General features: G+C 42.4%; 1 protein-coding gene across 4 annotated transcripts in view; it reads right to left on the bottom strand.

The window, feature by feature from the left end:
- Positions 1-17,572, bottom strand: part of LOC139215242 (cytoplasmic dynein 1 intermediate chain 1) — a 51,466-nt gene that overhangs the window by 30,597 nt on the left and 3,297 nt on the right. For 2 of the 4 annotated variants that reach the window (XM_070846146.1, XM_070846147.1), the window contains exons 5-7: positions 17,064-17,105; positions 15,584-15,643; positions 15,207-15,322 (exon numbers count right to left, since the gene is read on the bottom strand). In XM_070846146.1, the coding sequence (XP_070702247.1) occupies positions 15,207-15,322; positions 15,584-15,643; positions 17,064-17,105 (218 nt within the window). The remainder of the gene's footprint in view (positions 1-15,206; positions 15,323-15,583; positions 15,644-17,063; positions 17,106-17,572) is intronic. The other 2 variants (XM_070846148.1, XM_070846149.1) reach the window with 1 other exon arrangement.

The raw sequence follows: 17,572 nt of genomic DNA, 5'->3' as shown, positions 1-17,572 counted from the left end.
GCACGCACACACACACACACACACACACACACACATACAATCTCTCTTTCTCGCTCTCTCAAACACACACACCCGGGGCCCTCGCCCGTGGTGCCAGGGGTGGCGAGGGGTTAACTGGCGCAGGGTCAAGCTGACAACAGTCGCTCAGTCCAGTGGGAGGAAGTGACTCCATCACACTCTCAGACGTGTCATGTCTGTCTCTCCCTCACACGCATAGAAACACACACACACGTCAGGGTGTGTTTAACTCAGCTGGAGTATGGCCTGGGGCACTGTTAAAACCACTTGCTCAAGGGCTGCTCTTGCACCGGATGAACTGTCCATTTATCCCTCTGACTCGCCTAAGCCTTTGATGAACTCACTTCTGAGGTAGGTACAAAAACTATAGCAATTGGTGAAGCACTAGTAATTCTATTCTCATGATTTCTGGCCTTACTTTATTAATTATCAATGGCTATCTGCTGCATCCTTCTCTCACCCTGTCTTTGTGTTTTCTTTTCCTTTTTACTACTTTACTAAGTTAAAGTTTTTGATATACGACTTTAATTTTCATGCTGTGTGTATATAATAAATGACTAAGCTAAAACAGACACATGGCGTCGAGGCTGAGTCCAAGTCGGTGGTTAACAGCCAGCTGTAGTGATCCAAACACCAGTGACCCACCAGTATGGAGTAGAGACCAGAGAGGACCAGACAGGCAGACTGCCAGACTAGCTCCGTGTCTGAGCTGCCAAAACAGACATGCTGCAAACAGAAAAACACAGTAGTACTCTTCTTTCAGGCCCTTTTGTTTCTCCCTTTGTGCTTCAGTTGGTGAAGTTTCATTTCTCTCTGATTTTGTTTGTAATCCATCAGTCACTCTTCCCCTCCACAAACATTGATCATAGCTCTGCGAAGGCTTCAGGGTATGAAACAGCAAAGGGGGTCCTGTGAACCAGCACTGGGAAGATATATACTATTTCTATTCTGTCCTATTTTGTTCCTTTCTATTCTATTTTCTTGACCTTACGTGACCAGTCCGGTGGTTGGAATGTGTGGCGATGGGGATGGGAGGAGCGTGAGCAGAGGGAGAGAGACCACATTGAGGAGCGGTCAAACTGTCAGCCCCCGGGACCACAGGACTCTGGAGCAAGGCAGCATGATTCATGGCCTATGGGTTACCTCACTGAGGGGACACGGTCCAATTCCCGCACGAAGATACTGCTGATGTGTTTGCCAGCGGCCATGCATCAAGTTGTTCTGTCAAAATCCTGCACCAGAAATATCCCGGATATTTCCTTTGAATGGAAATCTTCAGAGATACATTTCTGTGTGTGCGCAAAGTAAAGTAAAAGCTATATTGCGGTAAATGATACTGGAAAGTAAGACTCGCGTTAGAAATGATACTATAAAACTTTATGTAAAATGTATGCGCAAACGCACACAGAGGCACGATAGGGTTTCCTGTTCAGTTGCAAAAGAAGCAGGGGAGGGACATCAAAAGAGACAATCTTCTACAGTTTGAGTGAGTCTGCCTGCTATTCTGTAAGTATCTGCACACTTTCTTGCTTCCACCTCATTCTAGTCACGGGATGCTTTCTCTTTTCACCTGCTGCTTAATACCGCTCCTCACTGCAGGACAACAGGTTAACTGGTATCCTCCCCCGGCCGCAGACGGGGGTCCACCTTGATGAAACTCCGGTTGGGGGCTCCCGTTTTGGCCGGCTACACACCCGGGGTAATGATATCCTCGGTAGCCCGGGGCCGCTGCATCTGGCTGCCTCAATCTTGCACTGGCTGCTTACTCATGCTGACCAGGCCCAGTCAATTCAGTACAGCCCAGCAGGTATGTAGACACACAGATTCACAGTGTGGAGATACAAACACAAGTACACACTCAAGCACAGAAATGTGTAAAGGTGTTAGTAAATGCACACACACACACACACACACACACACACACACACACACACACACACACACACACAAACAGAGGCACGTATGCACGTCTGAATCTGTGAAATTGTTTGGAGGCACAGAAATATTACACTGTGCAAACAAGGATGGGAGTAACAACAGAGCTTTCATATGTTCTGCCAGACTCTTCATACTGTAAGTGTTATGGTAGAAACTGGTCAGTATTACTGTCAGTAGCAGCTGGGACAATAAATCAGTACCATCGTACGTTTTTGGGATGGATCGATACCAGTGCTAATACCCAGATCAGGTGTTGGCCGTGACGTGTCTGCCGATTATTTTCATCATTGATCAATCTGCTAATTATTTTCTCAATTAATCATTTGGTCTTTAAGAAGACGACTACAAAAACCAGCAAATATTCACATTACAGACACTGGATACACTGAATCTTTGTAATTTTTGTACTCACTTAGTTGTTGAACACTGTTCATTGGATTAAACATGAAATGGATTCCTTTACATGTAATAATTCCATGTTGTGAAAAATCTAATAAGATCTAGTGATATCTATTGCAAACACCACAGTGCTGTAGTTTGACTTCTCTGTTTGTTCTCCTTTTTCAAATGCATAACAAATGTCATAGTTAGTAAAAACTAATCTGTTTAATCTTTAATCAACTCAGCAACATTTCCTGGTAGTGCCAAAGTAAAATACTAAAAATATAAAGCAAAATAACTAATCTTATATGTGCTTATATTTTGGCAGAGTATTCTGACCTTGTACTTGTCTCCTCTCCTCCTCCTCCTCCTCTTAACCATCTCAGACAGAAAAGAAGGAGATAGTTAGTTAATAATTAAAATGCAACTAGCTACTGTATTGAGCCAAATTAACACTATATCATGTTTTCTGTGCATGAGGCTCTTGTTAGCCAGAGTAAGCATCATTATTGCTTTCACGGACTTACAGAAGAGTGAAATAGTTCAGGTGATGGGCTGATCTGTCTGTGGAATAAAGAAAACATAGTCTTAATGAAGGCTGATGCACCGCTGAGACTTTCATTAGCTTAAATATCTTGTATTATTTCACAGTAGGCGGCTACTATTGCACATGTGGAGAGAAGAGTTTTAAAGATACTAACAGCATATAAAAGATGTACACACTGTCTTCTGCTCCCCTTGGGCAAGTACATGAAGCACAATGGCATGATGTGTCACGGCAATAATGTGCTAGCGTGTGTACTGTTTGGTAAGGATCAAAGCGTTAGCCAACCTTTTATTCTGAACCCAATCCACAGTAAGTGCTAGTGTGATGAAATGTGTTAGCGCATGCTTGGAGCGATTGGCAGACTTATCAAAGAGCTGTGTGTGTGTGTGTGTGTGTGTGTGTGTGTGTGTGTGTAGACGGAAGGATGAGACCAGGGCCCCAAGTTTGTCATCTACTACATTATGGGGGCAGAGCTGCAGACTTATCATAGCAGTATGGAGGTGACTACTAAACTGAGTCACACACAATCAAAGTTGACAGTACTCATAATTTTCATTCATCGCTATTGTGTTAATCACAAAGAGAGATACTGATATGAGAAAGAAGAGAGAGAGAGGAATCCAGATTTCGGGGGATGCCACGCACTGGGAATAACCCTACAACATCATATACACTTTCATATGGACAGGCGCGCGCACACACACACACACACACACACACATTCGCAGGGGTTCTGGGAGGTTGGCTGTTGGGCCGACCACAACACAAGCACTATGCAGAGGAGTAGGACGAGGCCGACATGACTTGAAAGACTCCTCTAATGTGGCCCTGGCACGACACACACACACACACACACTTACAAACACATACACACACTTACACACTTACACACACACATTAACTTCACTGAGAACAACTCTTATTATTTGAGAAAGACACAACACACACATACTCTCACTGCATCTACTTCACCTCAGCATATATTACAAATAACCTGAGGCATCAGGGGAATTTTCACATTTTCATTCGTCCCACCTCCAGTAATATAATTCTAGTTATTCAAGTACCAAAAAAGACTTATAAAAACCACTATGAAATAATGATATAGGTCACAAATAAAACAATGCAATTCTAAGATAAATCAAATGAGATATGATATGCCTACAGGAAACGTGTATTTCCACACAAGATATTATTTTTGGCATCAATCATAACTTTTGTAAAAAGACGCCTTTCTATAGGAACGTTTTGAAAAAAAATAGAAAACAATATATTCTCTGTGCTAAATGTGTAAAGCAAACAGTAACACTGGGAATATAGTGCTTTGGCTCTAAATCCTAAGAGGTTCTCACACCATTTGGCTCAACAACATGAGTCTTTTGCTTTGGGACATTAAAGAAGAAAAATCATGTTTTCAGCCACATGGAACGAGCTCTCTGTCCATTTTGAGTGTAGACCCAGAGATTAAAATAAACACAGCTCTACCTTATTGTGATATGCTTTTGACAGTTAGAGCCGACAGCCAGTTTTGTTAATGCAAAGCTAGACTCCCATAAAACTCTCTTTCTGAACACAGAGAACCGCTGCTAACATTTTAGGGACCTCCGTGAGTCAGGTTGGACAGCAAATTGATGGGTTAGAGCCAGCCACGCAGTCAAGTCGAACAGATCTTTTGCTGAGAGGTGAGAGGCCAGCCCAACCTGCTCAACAATCTCACTGATCTGTAGATGGTCGAGACAGACAGAGAGAGACTGCAGAGAAAAGTGCAACAGTGTGACATGACCTCAATGTGTGAGCCCACAGCTGCAACTTTTTGCAGGTAAGTTATATTAAAGTGACACAACACCACTTAAGCATCCCACAAAGTTAGTCAAATGTTAAGTAATTGCTTGTAGTGTATTCCCATAGAGTGGCCCAGGAATTTATTTAGAAGACAAAGAGAAAATGCATAAAATGTCAGGCACAGATAATCCTCTAAACCCTTTTACTTTAGTTATTTAATTTTTTCTGAGTTTTTTTTTTTTTTTTTTTGTCTTTCCATTTGTTTTAATAGAAAATAATGCTTAAAATTCATCATGGTTCATCAAGTCATGATTACCACAGTGGGGGTAAAAGTATTTGCCACATACACACACATTAGCAGCAGGACCTGATGTAAAACTGGTGAGGCTAAAACCCACAGGATGATTTGGATTAATTCATCTCTTCACCACACTTCCCCACACTGATCAAACATTATGTGTGTGTGTGTGTGTGTGTGTGTGTGTGTGTGTGTGTGTGTGTGTGTGTGTGTTAAAGTCCATGTACACCCGAGTCTACACCGTATGCACACACGCATGCCCACACATAATCAGCTTTCGTTAATGAAGTCCATTCAGGCCTTTGGGGGTCTGCGGCCAACTCTGTAGGAGAGTAGGTTCTCTCCCCATCTCTTTCTCTCTTTCAGCCCTCTCTCCTTCCCTCTCTCTGTCCCCCCCCCCCCTCTTTTTCTAGCAGTGCCACCCAGGCTTGGCCCTGACCCAGACCCACATCTTTAAAATGAGCCATCATGCCACGCCACGCCATGCTCTGAGCCCGGCCGCAAGGCCCTGATTAAAACCCATGACTTCAAACTTTCCAAACTGTCAAAAATGCAGTCAGAGAGAAAGAGAGAGACAGACCAACAGAAAGAAAAAGTCTTACATAAAATAACCACTGTGGCATCAGCTCACTTTTCAACGCGTCATCTGAGCTGGGATTTGTGTCACTCAGCAATAGGGCTGTGTGCATCTGTGTGTATGCGTATTTGAGAGTGTGTGTGGCTCAGATGGTGATTGGAGGTCTGTGTTTGCCACTTGGATGACGATGGTGTTTCATTTTGTTTTGTACAGGGATGGACAGACGGACAGATGGGTCTTTATGAGCCGGCTAAACACCAATGCCTGGGGTTCAATCCTTCTGGATTGTACCAAAATTCACAGGATCTCACCTAAGCAACACTGTCAAACACACATACAAACACAGACTCTGTTCAGTACCTTCATGAATCAAAGGAAGCACTACCCTTCAGTCTAGTGGAACAATCAAATTGAGAAAATCAAGCAAATGGTTGAAATTAATTGTAAAACTGTTATTCTATAATATCATTATTCAATTTGATCTGATACTCATTTCTAATAAAAAATCTCTGACACTTTTGGTGGGTAAGACCTTGAGGGAGATGTCAGGTATATGTGCCAAGAGTGCTCCCTGCTGGATAGTTGCAGAATAGCATGTCACAGTGCAGCCAAACAGAAAAACCAGCAAGGTTATCGAATTTCACTTCAATCAACTGTCAAGCTGTAAACTGTGATAATGATCTGGAAATTCAAGTTTTAAATTGATTTTGAAAAAGTGAGCTGACCAAAAAGCCTGAACAATTTCATCACCAGAGTTGGAAAACAAAAACAGTTGAAAACAAACTTAATGTAGTTTCAACCCAGATTTATTTTGACTCTGTTTACATTTTAGACTGCCTGTGTTAAAAACGTCTGTTAATAGGTCTGTTAAAAGTACCAATTTTTAAACTGAGCGTATAAAAAAGTCAAAAGGCACAAACAAGACAAAGAAAGGGTTAACAAACATCAAACTGAAACAACTAAGCAAGCAGGGCTATGAGCTGCAGGCTAGCTGTGGCAGTGAACCCCTACCCTCTCAAATGAAAATCCCTGGAGAGTCGAAGGGATCTCGGAGTAACGGGGAGACCACCCAGGCACACGTTCAGGACCCACTGTTGTTTTACACACGTGTAAAAAAATGCAACAAGGAGGGGGAAGGGTGGGGCACACATGTCAAAAAGTCAAGTTCAAGAAAACGCATGCGGAAAAAAAAAGAAAATAGTTGAAAAGGAAAAGAACTGACACATGAAACTGTATTCCTGCTCTTCTCAAGCACTCATCAGATGGCAAATATTATTTTGGATGATGGCCATTTTGCCAAAGAGAGAGAAAGACAGAGAGAGGGAGATAAAGAAGGGGTTCATGTACCTTATTATACAGTGGTCATAGGGGAAAATTGCAATCATCTGTGACTCACTTGGAATACCTTACGCACCGTGAAAGACATTATTTTTCTCTACTATCAAGAGTTTTTCTGGGTTTTGACTGTCATGACCATTTTGACAGAAACTGCTTGGGACTCAGCATCAATTTTGAGAGTGAAACAGGAGTGAGGGCTGCTCCCTTTTGAGGGCAATGATGATGAAAGCCAAACTCAGAGCTGTTTTATGAAGAGCGAAAGTGAGAAGTGTTGGCCGATTATGTGCGTCTGCGGGGAAAAGATCAGGGGAGATCATAATAGCAAAACCCTGGTCTGATCTGAAGGTTGAGTTTGTGTGTTCAGTATGTGTGCGGACATGCGTGTACAGCACAAGCACACACGGTTTAAATAGTATCTCTAGGAGCTGCTTCCTCAAGGCAGTCACTCTTCTAAACGTCCAGAAGTCCAGAAAAAGACTGTTTTAAAATGTTCGTTTAGTGGAACAAATTCAAAGTAAAGCAAATGTGCGCATTTTGCTCAGAGTCCTCTGGACAAACTGTACTTTTTCTCTATTTGCCTTGAATTTTGCCTTTACAAAACACACGCATTCACACACACATTCACACACACCAGTGGTCTGTCCCAGTCTGTTGTAGCTGCCTGGAACAACAACAATGTACAAGCACTTCCATATGTGTCTGCACACACACACACACACACACACACACACACACACACACACACACACACACACACACACACACACACACACACACACACACACACACACACACACACACACACACACACACACACACACACACACACACACACACACACACACATATGCACATACACAGACACATGCAGAAACATAGTACCTAACCATGCAAAACACACACTCATCCAACCGCATTCCTCCTTCCAGGACCTTGAAGACTGGCCACAAACCCCTCAGTCATGTTGGTTTCCTATAGACTGGGAGTGTGTTATGTTCACTGGTTTTGTTTGGATGCATAGTTGCTTCATTGGACTCTCGAAAATGCCAACAGACATGGGATGAATTGGCTGAGGGAACTTAAAGGACTCCAACCTCATGACTTGTGAGTGTTTGGTATGCGCCTTAGCCCACTCCCCAACACAGTAATACTTCTGATGATGTCTTGTAAGAGAAACTGGACAATGCAAAACAATCACACAGAACTTAACGAGATCTATTGTGTCACTAAGCTGTTTACTTAATGCTCTACCACACTCTCACAACTTCAAAACACCTTTTCAAATTCTTTGACAGCTTACAGTATATGTTCTCTGTCCTCTAGCTCTAATAGCTGTGATTCATTTTTTTTTGCTGGTCCAAGGATGTTAATAATCAACTGTTTGACAATAAGAATGTTGGCTGATCAATATCATTGTTGTTGGCTGATACAAACCATATAAACAGTTGAATTAACACATGGGATAGAGGGCAAGATGTGGATCTGTGCTCCTCTCCACACAGCAGGCCTTCTCTGTCAGAGGGCGAAGCAGATGGAGCTCTCCACCCTGAATAGTGCAGACTACTTCAGGAGGTAAACCTAACCTTTCCAAGGGCTCTAGGGACAAACCTTCAAACGCTGGTCTGTCACTAGAAAGTTTAGCATTGAGTGTCTTTGTGCCACTGGTGTTGCCATGGTTGTCCTGGCAGCAGCTGTATCATTGTAGAAAACCATGAGGCGCACATGCACTCTGAAACCACCAGAATAACTGCTAATTCCTTCTCTTAGATGCGGATATTATGTGAGGAGTAGGAGAAAAGCGCACAGGAGAACTCTGGACGACAGGTCTGTGAGAGAAGGCCTCATCCCATGCACTCATGGAGAACCACAGCGCACTCTGCGAATTTTCTGTGGCACACACACATCCGTGGCGATAGACTTAAAGGCTGAAATCATCTATTCATGCATTCCCTCATTCAGAAATGTTCACACTATCTCAAGAAAACAAGCAAATTTCTCAAGATCTCAAGTGATAATTATGGAGAACTGGAAAATGAGTATCTGGTTCATTTGCTCACTCCTGATTTAAGGCACAGATGTGCCTGTGTCACCCAAAAATGCAGCTGGCACCCAAAAGATGGTTATATAGATACTAAATAGATGATTATATTGAGTGCTTAATTTGTAAATCAGGAGGTCCTGGAACACAAGGTGCTGCTGAGGCGATCAGTGGGAGAGAAAAAGTAACTGAGCCATGGGGTCATGGGGTAGCCATGGCAACTCCTGCAGAGATGTGCTCGCCCAGCTGAACAGCTCGATCCTAAACTTTCCAGTGACAGTGACATTTGTGGGTTTGTCCCCTGAGCTTTTGGAAAGGTTAGGTTTGCCTCTATTCAGGATGGAGAGCTCCATCTGGAGAGACCCAACAGTTCCACATCATGCCCTCTATCTCATGTGTTAATTTAACTCACGTGTTAATTAACACAGCGGTTTGCTCCTTTATATTGATTGTATCCTTTGTACAAGCACTCTAAAAGCAACATTAATACCTTTAAAGTGTGTAACTGTCACTTAAAATCCTAAATGTTCATTACTAACATCCCTATACTCGTGCCAATACACTAAGTGGTTTGTTACCAATACATGAACGATACTTTCCTTTGAGGAATATAAATACCCTTTTATCATCTAACTAAAGAAGCCAAGAACCAAAGAGCCAAAAACCTCTCAAATGTTAAATAATCTTTAAACAAATTTAGCTGTCCCAACAATAATTTTGCCTAAATTGAAACAGAGTCTAACATTTGAAAATTTTAATTATTAAATAATAAACCAGTCATTAAATGATAGCTTTCAACATTTTCAATACTTGGTGCTAAAGGCACATTTTGTAAGTAACAAAAAAGTATTAAGGTTGCATGTCCAGCACCAGTGTTACTGCTCTAAAGCTACATATAGGAAATAACATAATCCAGGTTATAACATTTGGCTTACTTTCTTTTTTGTTTTTATTACATTTTACAACAGATTTTTTGTATGACTGTTGACATGGTGGCCACTATTGAGAAAGCAATATCCACTGGTTCAGGACCTGTTCAACCACATTTAATATATTTAGGGAAAATAAACAAAAGTAAACACGGTAATTGGACCAATGTGCTGCCAATGGTCAGGATCATTTCATAAATTTGCAGTTTGGTTTCTTAACTGCTCCATTATGGGATTATGTAGAGCTCAGGTGACGTATATGCATGCGTGCATGTGTGTGTGTGTGTGTGTGTGTGTGTGTGTGTGGCCTCTTTGCCCGTGTGCACATGTGTGCTTCTGTGTATATTTCAGCTAATTTGTGCACACTTGTTTATTCCCATGGATCTAAGTCTGCACGTGTGTTTACATTTATGAATCTGTATGTTTAAGTGTTTGTGCGCGAGTACAGTCACAAAAATGTGTGCGTCTTTTCAGATTAGTGCTTGGAAATGGGTTTTCTCTTGCAATTAGAGGCCATTACCAGTCCGCCACATGTCAAAAGAAAGCCTCTTATTGCAGTAAATACACTTAAGGAGTGAATTACTGACCAACTATATACTCAAGCTGTACAGACCCTGAAAACTAATGGGCCAGAAAATACTTGAGGGGGGAGAGAGAGTCACGCACACACACTTTTGCACACACACGCACACACACACACACACACACAGACACACACTTGACCTCATGAACCTTTGACCCTATGAAAGGGGGTTTTCCAGAGTTGGATATTGTACACAAACACACACAGAGTTGTATTTCTGAAGGCCTACTTGTGGTTCACTGCAAACAATTACTGCTGTAATATCATAACTGTTGCAGCATCCCTCTGTGGCCTCCACCGCTCCTCCTCCATTCGTTTCTCCCATGTTCTTTGTCCTCCATTCCTCTGCTTATTCTCTAGTGACCAAAGATTTCTCTATGTCTCTTTGGCTACCTTCCCACTGTGGACTATTATGGATCTTTTGAGGCTCCACTGAGCGAAACCAATTTACTACAAACTGGGTCAGGCTAACACTACACCCAAGCCAACCTGCACACACGTATACGTGCAAAGGCACTCGCACAAAACGCCTTCAATCCCCTTGACCTTTGTTGCTCCTTGCCAACAGCTCAAGTAAGCACACACACCGATAGTTATCTTCAGATTGGCATCAGCAAAGTAAAAGAGTGGGTTTGTCAGTGAGTACTGATATTCACTCCGTTTATGGCCAAGTGGGGTTGGCCAGAGGGATGCAGGGAGAAACAAAGAAAGAGACAGAGAGGTTGCCCAAATTTTGCTGAAACTATGTGAAATCTCACCCCCTCCTCCCATGTGCAGAGTGTTTAAAACTTGGCTCTGCAAAATACTGCCAGACCTGAGGAAAATGGAGGCGGAACATTTCAGCTGCTGTGGTTAAATAGTAGACATGACAGATGGTTCACAGTCTCAATTAAACTCCTGAACCACTTCAACAGTGTCTGTGTTCAAAAATGCTAATTACTTTTTTTTGTTTGAGAACATAAGGAAAAAACATATCACAATTTCCATTTAGCACAGAGGAATGTGTGGTGAGACTGAGCCGGGGGTTGTTACCAAGGAGCAGGGTGATAATTTTGTGTGGTCATCACGACGAGTGACCTCTTTCACATTACACATAGTCATCTGATCCACTGATAATTTGGAAATATTGTGCAGCTTCAAAATGTGGGGATGTGTAGGTAAAATAATCTCAATTGCATCAACAGTCGCAGTCATTGTGGAAACTGTATTAGGAGGCAACGGTCTTCTGTATCTGTGTCCATTGCTGGCCATGACCTTGCCTTTGTTCTGTTAACAAATACTTACATTCAGAAAATAAATCATTGCAAAATGAACCTTAGAGAGCCAACCACCAAAGCTAACTCTGTTTCAGTGTTTATTCATACTAGATCAAGTTATGGATGAAAAGCGCATGTTCAATTAGAAATATGAGCCACTTCTTATTCTGAAGAACATGTGAACATGGTTGGGAACAAGATATAGAGGCATGAAACACCAGCTACCCAACACACACTTCGTTTGACCTCAGTGGGTTAGGTTACTATCACACACCACATTAGACCTCACTTTATTTCCCTGCTATGTCGTTAGACAAAGCCTCCATCCTTGACGACAAGCATGTCCATTCATACCCATTAGGACAGCAGTAAATAGCTGGAGCCAACCGTGACTGGGGCTAATCCGATTGTCTGACACAATGGACACTCGGGACAGACAGATCAGTGAGCAGCCAATGGGAAAAGAACCATACATAGACAGCTACACATCACGATTATAGGAAGGCAATTGGTCACGGAAATGAAAAGCCAATAAAACTGGTATTAATGAGAGTCACACACACACAAACTCCATGGGAGCTTTAAAACACAAACTCTTGTGTAGAAGATGAACACACACGAAGTCACATCAAATCTGTTCAATTTGATAAAGCTGGATTCAGTCTCCAGCACACATGCTCCTACTGTATAAAGCACGCTCACGTCATGCAGCCGGCCACCCTGGGCATAAGGGCAGATATGAGAACTGGGGGGGTCAGAAGTTCATGAGGAGAAGAAGCCACGAGAGAATCCCTGAGTCACCCGTCATCATTTAAAGTGATTACGATGACACTAGACTTCCTTTCACACACACTTGATGTCAATATTAGAGTTTTAATGTGGAACCACCTCCTTCGTTAAGGACTATCAAGTCAATTCAGTCCCCATCAACATTTGGTAATAAAGATAAGCATGAAACCAATCATAGAGATCTGTAACATAAAAGCACCACATGGCCACATGTGACCTTTAAAAGTTCTTTATAATAGACAGACATTATGCCGATATAACATTTTCAGACATAGAAATCCCCTCATGGAGTTTTATACAGGCATATCACACACCACCATCCTTTAGACAACAGATTTAATCTCCTCTCTGTATATGTTCTGATATGACACAGAGGTAGCCCCTGCTGCAAACCTTACAGAACAGTTTGGCTCAGGAGTGACCCTACGGGGAGTGAGCGAAAGTAGGAGTAGGAGTAAGATAAAGGAATGAGGAGCAGAGGAGAGATGAAAGACAGAATCAGGGTGTAGAAAGAAAGAAAGCATTGAAGACAGCATTAGGTCTTGCATATTTAGGTTTAGCTTAGGTTTAGTATTGAAGGAAAAGACGGAAATTTCTAACATAATTATTGATATAAAGAGTTAGAGTTATTTGAAAAATAATAAAAAGTTACTTTTTTTGCATATCATATCCCAAACTTATACTTTACTACCTTTGGTTCAGTGAGCAGCCTGTTACCACAGCATTACTACCGTTCCTCATACAGTCATTAGAGTGCAGCCTTTGGAAACACTACATTTCTGCATGTGAAAACTGCCAGGAACTTCAAGGTGAGCTCACTGGCTCTCATAGCTCAAAGCTACATACCCCCTTAACAAATCCACTGCATTCAATATGTATTAATGACTTAATATTTAACAACAAAAACTACAAGGTTCAATAGCAATCTGTAACCAGCTTTGGTTGGCTGGGACAACAGAGAATAAACATTTCAAGTCGTGACCTTAATAATTATGCACACCTGAAAATTAGATGTGTGTTGTGTGCATGTTCGGTTCAGTAATCAACAAAAGGAACTGGCCTGAACAAACACGCAGCCAGAGGTGCAGGCAGGTGCTACCATCGGCCTCTTTTCCTCCTTCTACAGACACACAGGCTTTGTGGCAATCTGCTAAGGAAGGGTCTCCTCAGGCCAGGGTCACCTCCCTGTAGACCAGCACAGCTCTGCTCTGGCTCCCAGATGTTTTCTCTCACACACACACACACACACACACACACACACACAATGCTGGAGCTGAAAACAAACACACTTAAATGGACCGAGATATAGGATTGCTATAGGCGATAACCAGTTACAGTATGTGTATTTGTTTGCATGTGTACACAAATTACTTGACCTCTATAGAGTAACTACTGCATGTTTATTTGCTTGGATGTTTAATCTGTTTGTGTGTGTATGTTGTTTTGGCGCTCCATGTAGATACACTGTCAGCCCTTGACAACAGGAGTCCTTTTATATACGAGCAGACTCGGCCAAAAAGGCTCGATTCTGATTCTGGTGTGCATGTACATGGATGTCTGTGTCTCTTAGCACACATATGTGAGTCAGTGCCTGCACACTTGTTGGATAAATGAACTATTCCTGGGTCTGTCAAGGAAATGGGGGGTGGGGGAATGGGGAGGGTTGATCGAGACAGAAGTGTGTATGTGCGTGGTGGTTGCTGGTGGAGGAGGGCAGTGGAATCCACACCAGACCATCTATTATAATGACAGGAAGCAGGAAGTACAACCCCTTCACAGTCACATGGCTGCCAGCTGTCTTGGCAAGTAAAAGAGGGAAGATAGAGTGGATGATAGGGAGAGAGTGTGTGTGTGTGTGTGTGTGTGTGACTTTATATGCATGCATGTCTGACAGTCAGTTTGGATGGAGAGCCTGTGGGTGGAGTAGTATTTGTGTGTGCATTCATACATGTGAAGATGATTCTGAATGTTATATCTGCATTGGCAATAAGAACAAACGCTTGAAGCTCAATTAAGTGGAACAACTGCAACTGCAATCCAATCCTCCATTTTCTCTCTCGACAGAAAAACACTCAAATGTATATGCCTTGACTTTAAAACCACCAAATCCAATGCAGGGGTAACCTCAGTTTTCACCATATGGATGTGTTTAGTAACTGCAGCTCAGGACACATGTGCACGCCCACTTGCAGAGGCACAAATATGCACATGCACATTTCCACATATATGCACACATAGCCTCACATGCACATACGCTCACCCACACACACAGAAACAGTTCTTCCCAGACCAAATCATAATGGAATGAATGACAGCTATTCCTATTCAAGAATAGTGTCCACAGTGGCAACTAATATATGCACTTACAACGTGACAACTTAATGATTTAAAAAATATGTAAATATGCATTCTCAAACGTATATCTTTGTGTGCATATAACACACACAAACACACACACACAGTGATGCTCTAACATCCATCAGGAATCATCTTGAGTAACTTTCATCTGTCAGCCTTTAAATCACTCTGGCTAACCGAAGGAGTATCAAATTCAGCCGTACCACCACCACCACGACAATCGTTGCATCATGAAAACTTCTGTTGCCTCTTGTGACCTTTGATGCTTTATGGCGCCTAAAACAGCTGTAGACTGTAGATCAAATGGAATATAAGAGGAGTCACACACACACACACACACACACACACACACACACACACACACTAATACCAACCTTCAGACAGGTGGGCGATGAGTGGCGTCTGTGTCTCCTTGCAGTAAGAGACCACCTCTTTGGGAAGGAAGTCTACCTGTGTGATCTTAGAGGCCCCCAGTCTCAGCATCCTGCGTCTGGGTAACAGAGACAAAATGTTCTCATTAGCATAGTTGTAAAAAAGCACAATATATTTCAATTTGTTTCAAAGTTTGAAGCAATAAGTAAAATGGCGAATCTTGTAGCTCAATATTCAAGACTGGGTCATTAAAGTGGTTGACCCTTGAAATTACCTATTGAAGTAGACTATCAGTAAGTGCCATGCAGTGCCAAATAAGGTGTATTACAATTTCATTTTTGTGTCAGACAGAGAACAAGAGGAGAGAAGGAAGATGTACCCGAGCTCAGAATCAGCCTGCAGCTGCAGCACAGAGGGGTCTGTGTCCCACTGCAGCGTCCTGATGTCACCAACAGTGGGGGGCAAGAGATGACAATGCACATTTACAAACAGACACTTCAAAACAAACACATTAAGATTGGCACTAATGCATCAATGGAACACACACACTCGCACACACACACCACTTATCTCTAGAGAAGAGCTTAGCTCGGAAATTCCCATCAAATTTCATGCCAAGATGGCGCTGAATATAGCGTAGGAGGGCTATACATTAGAGACACATTATGTTTCATTATACTCCAATGTATTGTGTGTATTTAAAGATCTCTGTTCATCTCTTGTAGTAGGTTTCTTGGTTTTCAGCCAAGAATCTACATGTTGAAGATACAGAAACATTTATGGGCAAAAAATGTTTCATTGTTGTGTGGAAGATTGTTTTCTGTGGGAAAACATTTTGACCTGATGACTTCCAAATGCAGGACAGCTCTTCAGAAATCTTTATTTGGATTTTTTCCATCATCTAAAGCATCCAATTTCAGCAGCACTGTGACATTAATCTCATTTTTTCACGTTCTTACACACACACACACACACACACACACGTCGTCGATTTTATTTTTGTGACGATTTGTGTCTTGATGTTTCATATACATGTGCCAAATGATACATGAAAACCATGACCAGTCCAGCAACACGGTTTCTAAATCACACCCACAGCACAACATAAAACATCTAAATCTATGTACACATTCACATGAAAATATTCAGCTTATGTACATCAAGTCAAAATGCATTTCTAAAGGTCATGCATGACAAGCGCATTGTCATGCATGATCAAGGAGTTTGACAAACTATAAGGGAACTGTTGAGCTAAATGCATTTGCAGGAGTCGTCAGCAGTTCTAAGTTGCTTTATATTGGGGAGGCAGGAATCACTTCCTTGCAGGGTAACCAAACAGCAGCTGAAATCTAGAGAGTTTTATGGCATCCTGGTTGAAATCTACCAGCTGTGAAAGGATAACGCTTCCAACACCACTACACGTTTTGATGATACCTTTTAGGGCCAGTGAACACACCCATTAGACCTTCAGCTTGTGCCACGCAGCGCCAGGTGAGAGTGGCAAGGCATTTCTTTAGCCTGACAGAGCGGCTGTTTTACAGTAACAGCCGTGACACTTTAAGCAGCAGATTGTCAACTCTGTGAAGGCTGAAATGACTTCTGTGGCTCAACTCATGCGAGCGGAAATCTTTCGAGCTGGTATTATGGAAGACTGTAGGGCTTGAGACAGGGAGTCACCAGAGGAGAGCAGAGGAACGAAGGAAAGGAGGGGGAACTGTTTTTATCGTGTAAATCATGATGGGAACACATTGCTAAGACCACTGACAACACTGTGGCTGGCTCTTTGTGTTCACATGAGGGTAAACTCGGCTTAAGAAAGGAGGGGAGGGGGTTCCTGAGTTTGACGTGAAAATGCTTACCTTGAGGTCTGTGCTTGGGACTTGTTTTTAGAGAAACCTGACCTAAGAAGGGACACACACACATACACAGCCACAAATGGAGAAGCTCAAAATGGCATGCCATCATCCAGGGTGGATTTGGGGGGAAGGGGTGGAGAAAATAAACTTCATTCCAGGCATTGGAGCTAACTCACCAATTTGTAAAATCCAATTGGTAAAAGCTAAAAAAAGGAACAAAAGGTCTTACATAAGAGAATTTATTTCTGCTAGGAACTTTATTGGGTTCCCACATGTTCAGCATCCCCAATTCCACCCGTGGCTATACCAGAACAACACATCACTAAGGACCCCTGAGGGCATCACTCACACGCTGACCTCCACAGTCAATTGCCATTGTAAAGCAAATGGAAAGCGCTTGATGACCACTTTCTTCTCAGCTGCAGATTGAATCCACCGGAGCAGCGATGTGCAGAATTTAAAGGCAATGGTTGCTCCACTGGTCTGATGTCTCATAGATGTATAACTATATA

This window comes from Pempheris klunzingeri, chromosome 16 (assembly GCF_042242105.1).
Source record: "Pempheris klunzingeri isolate RE-2024b chromosome 16, fPemKlu1.hap1, whole genome shotgun sequence".
Taxonomy (NCBI): Eukaryota; Metazoa; Chordata; class Actinopteri; order Acropomatiformes; family Pempheridae; genus Pempheris; species Pempheris klunzingeri.
This window is presented reverse-complemented; position numbering and strand designations above follow the sequence as displayed.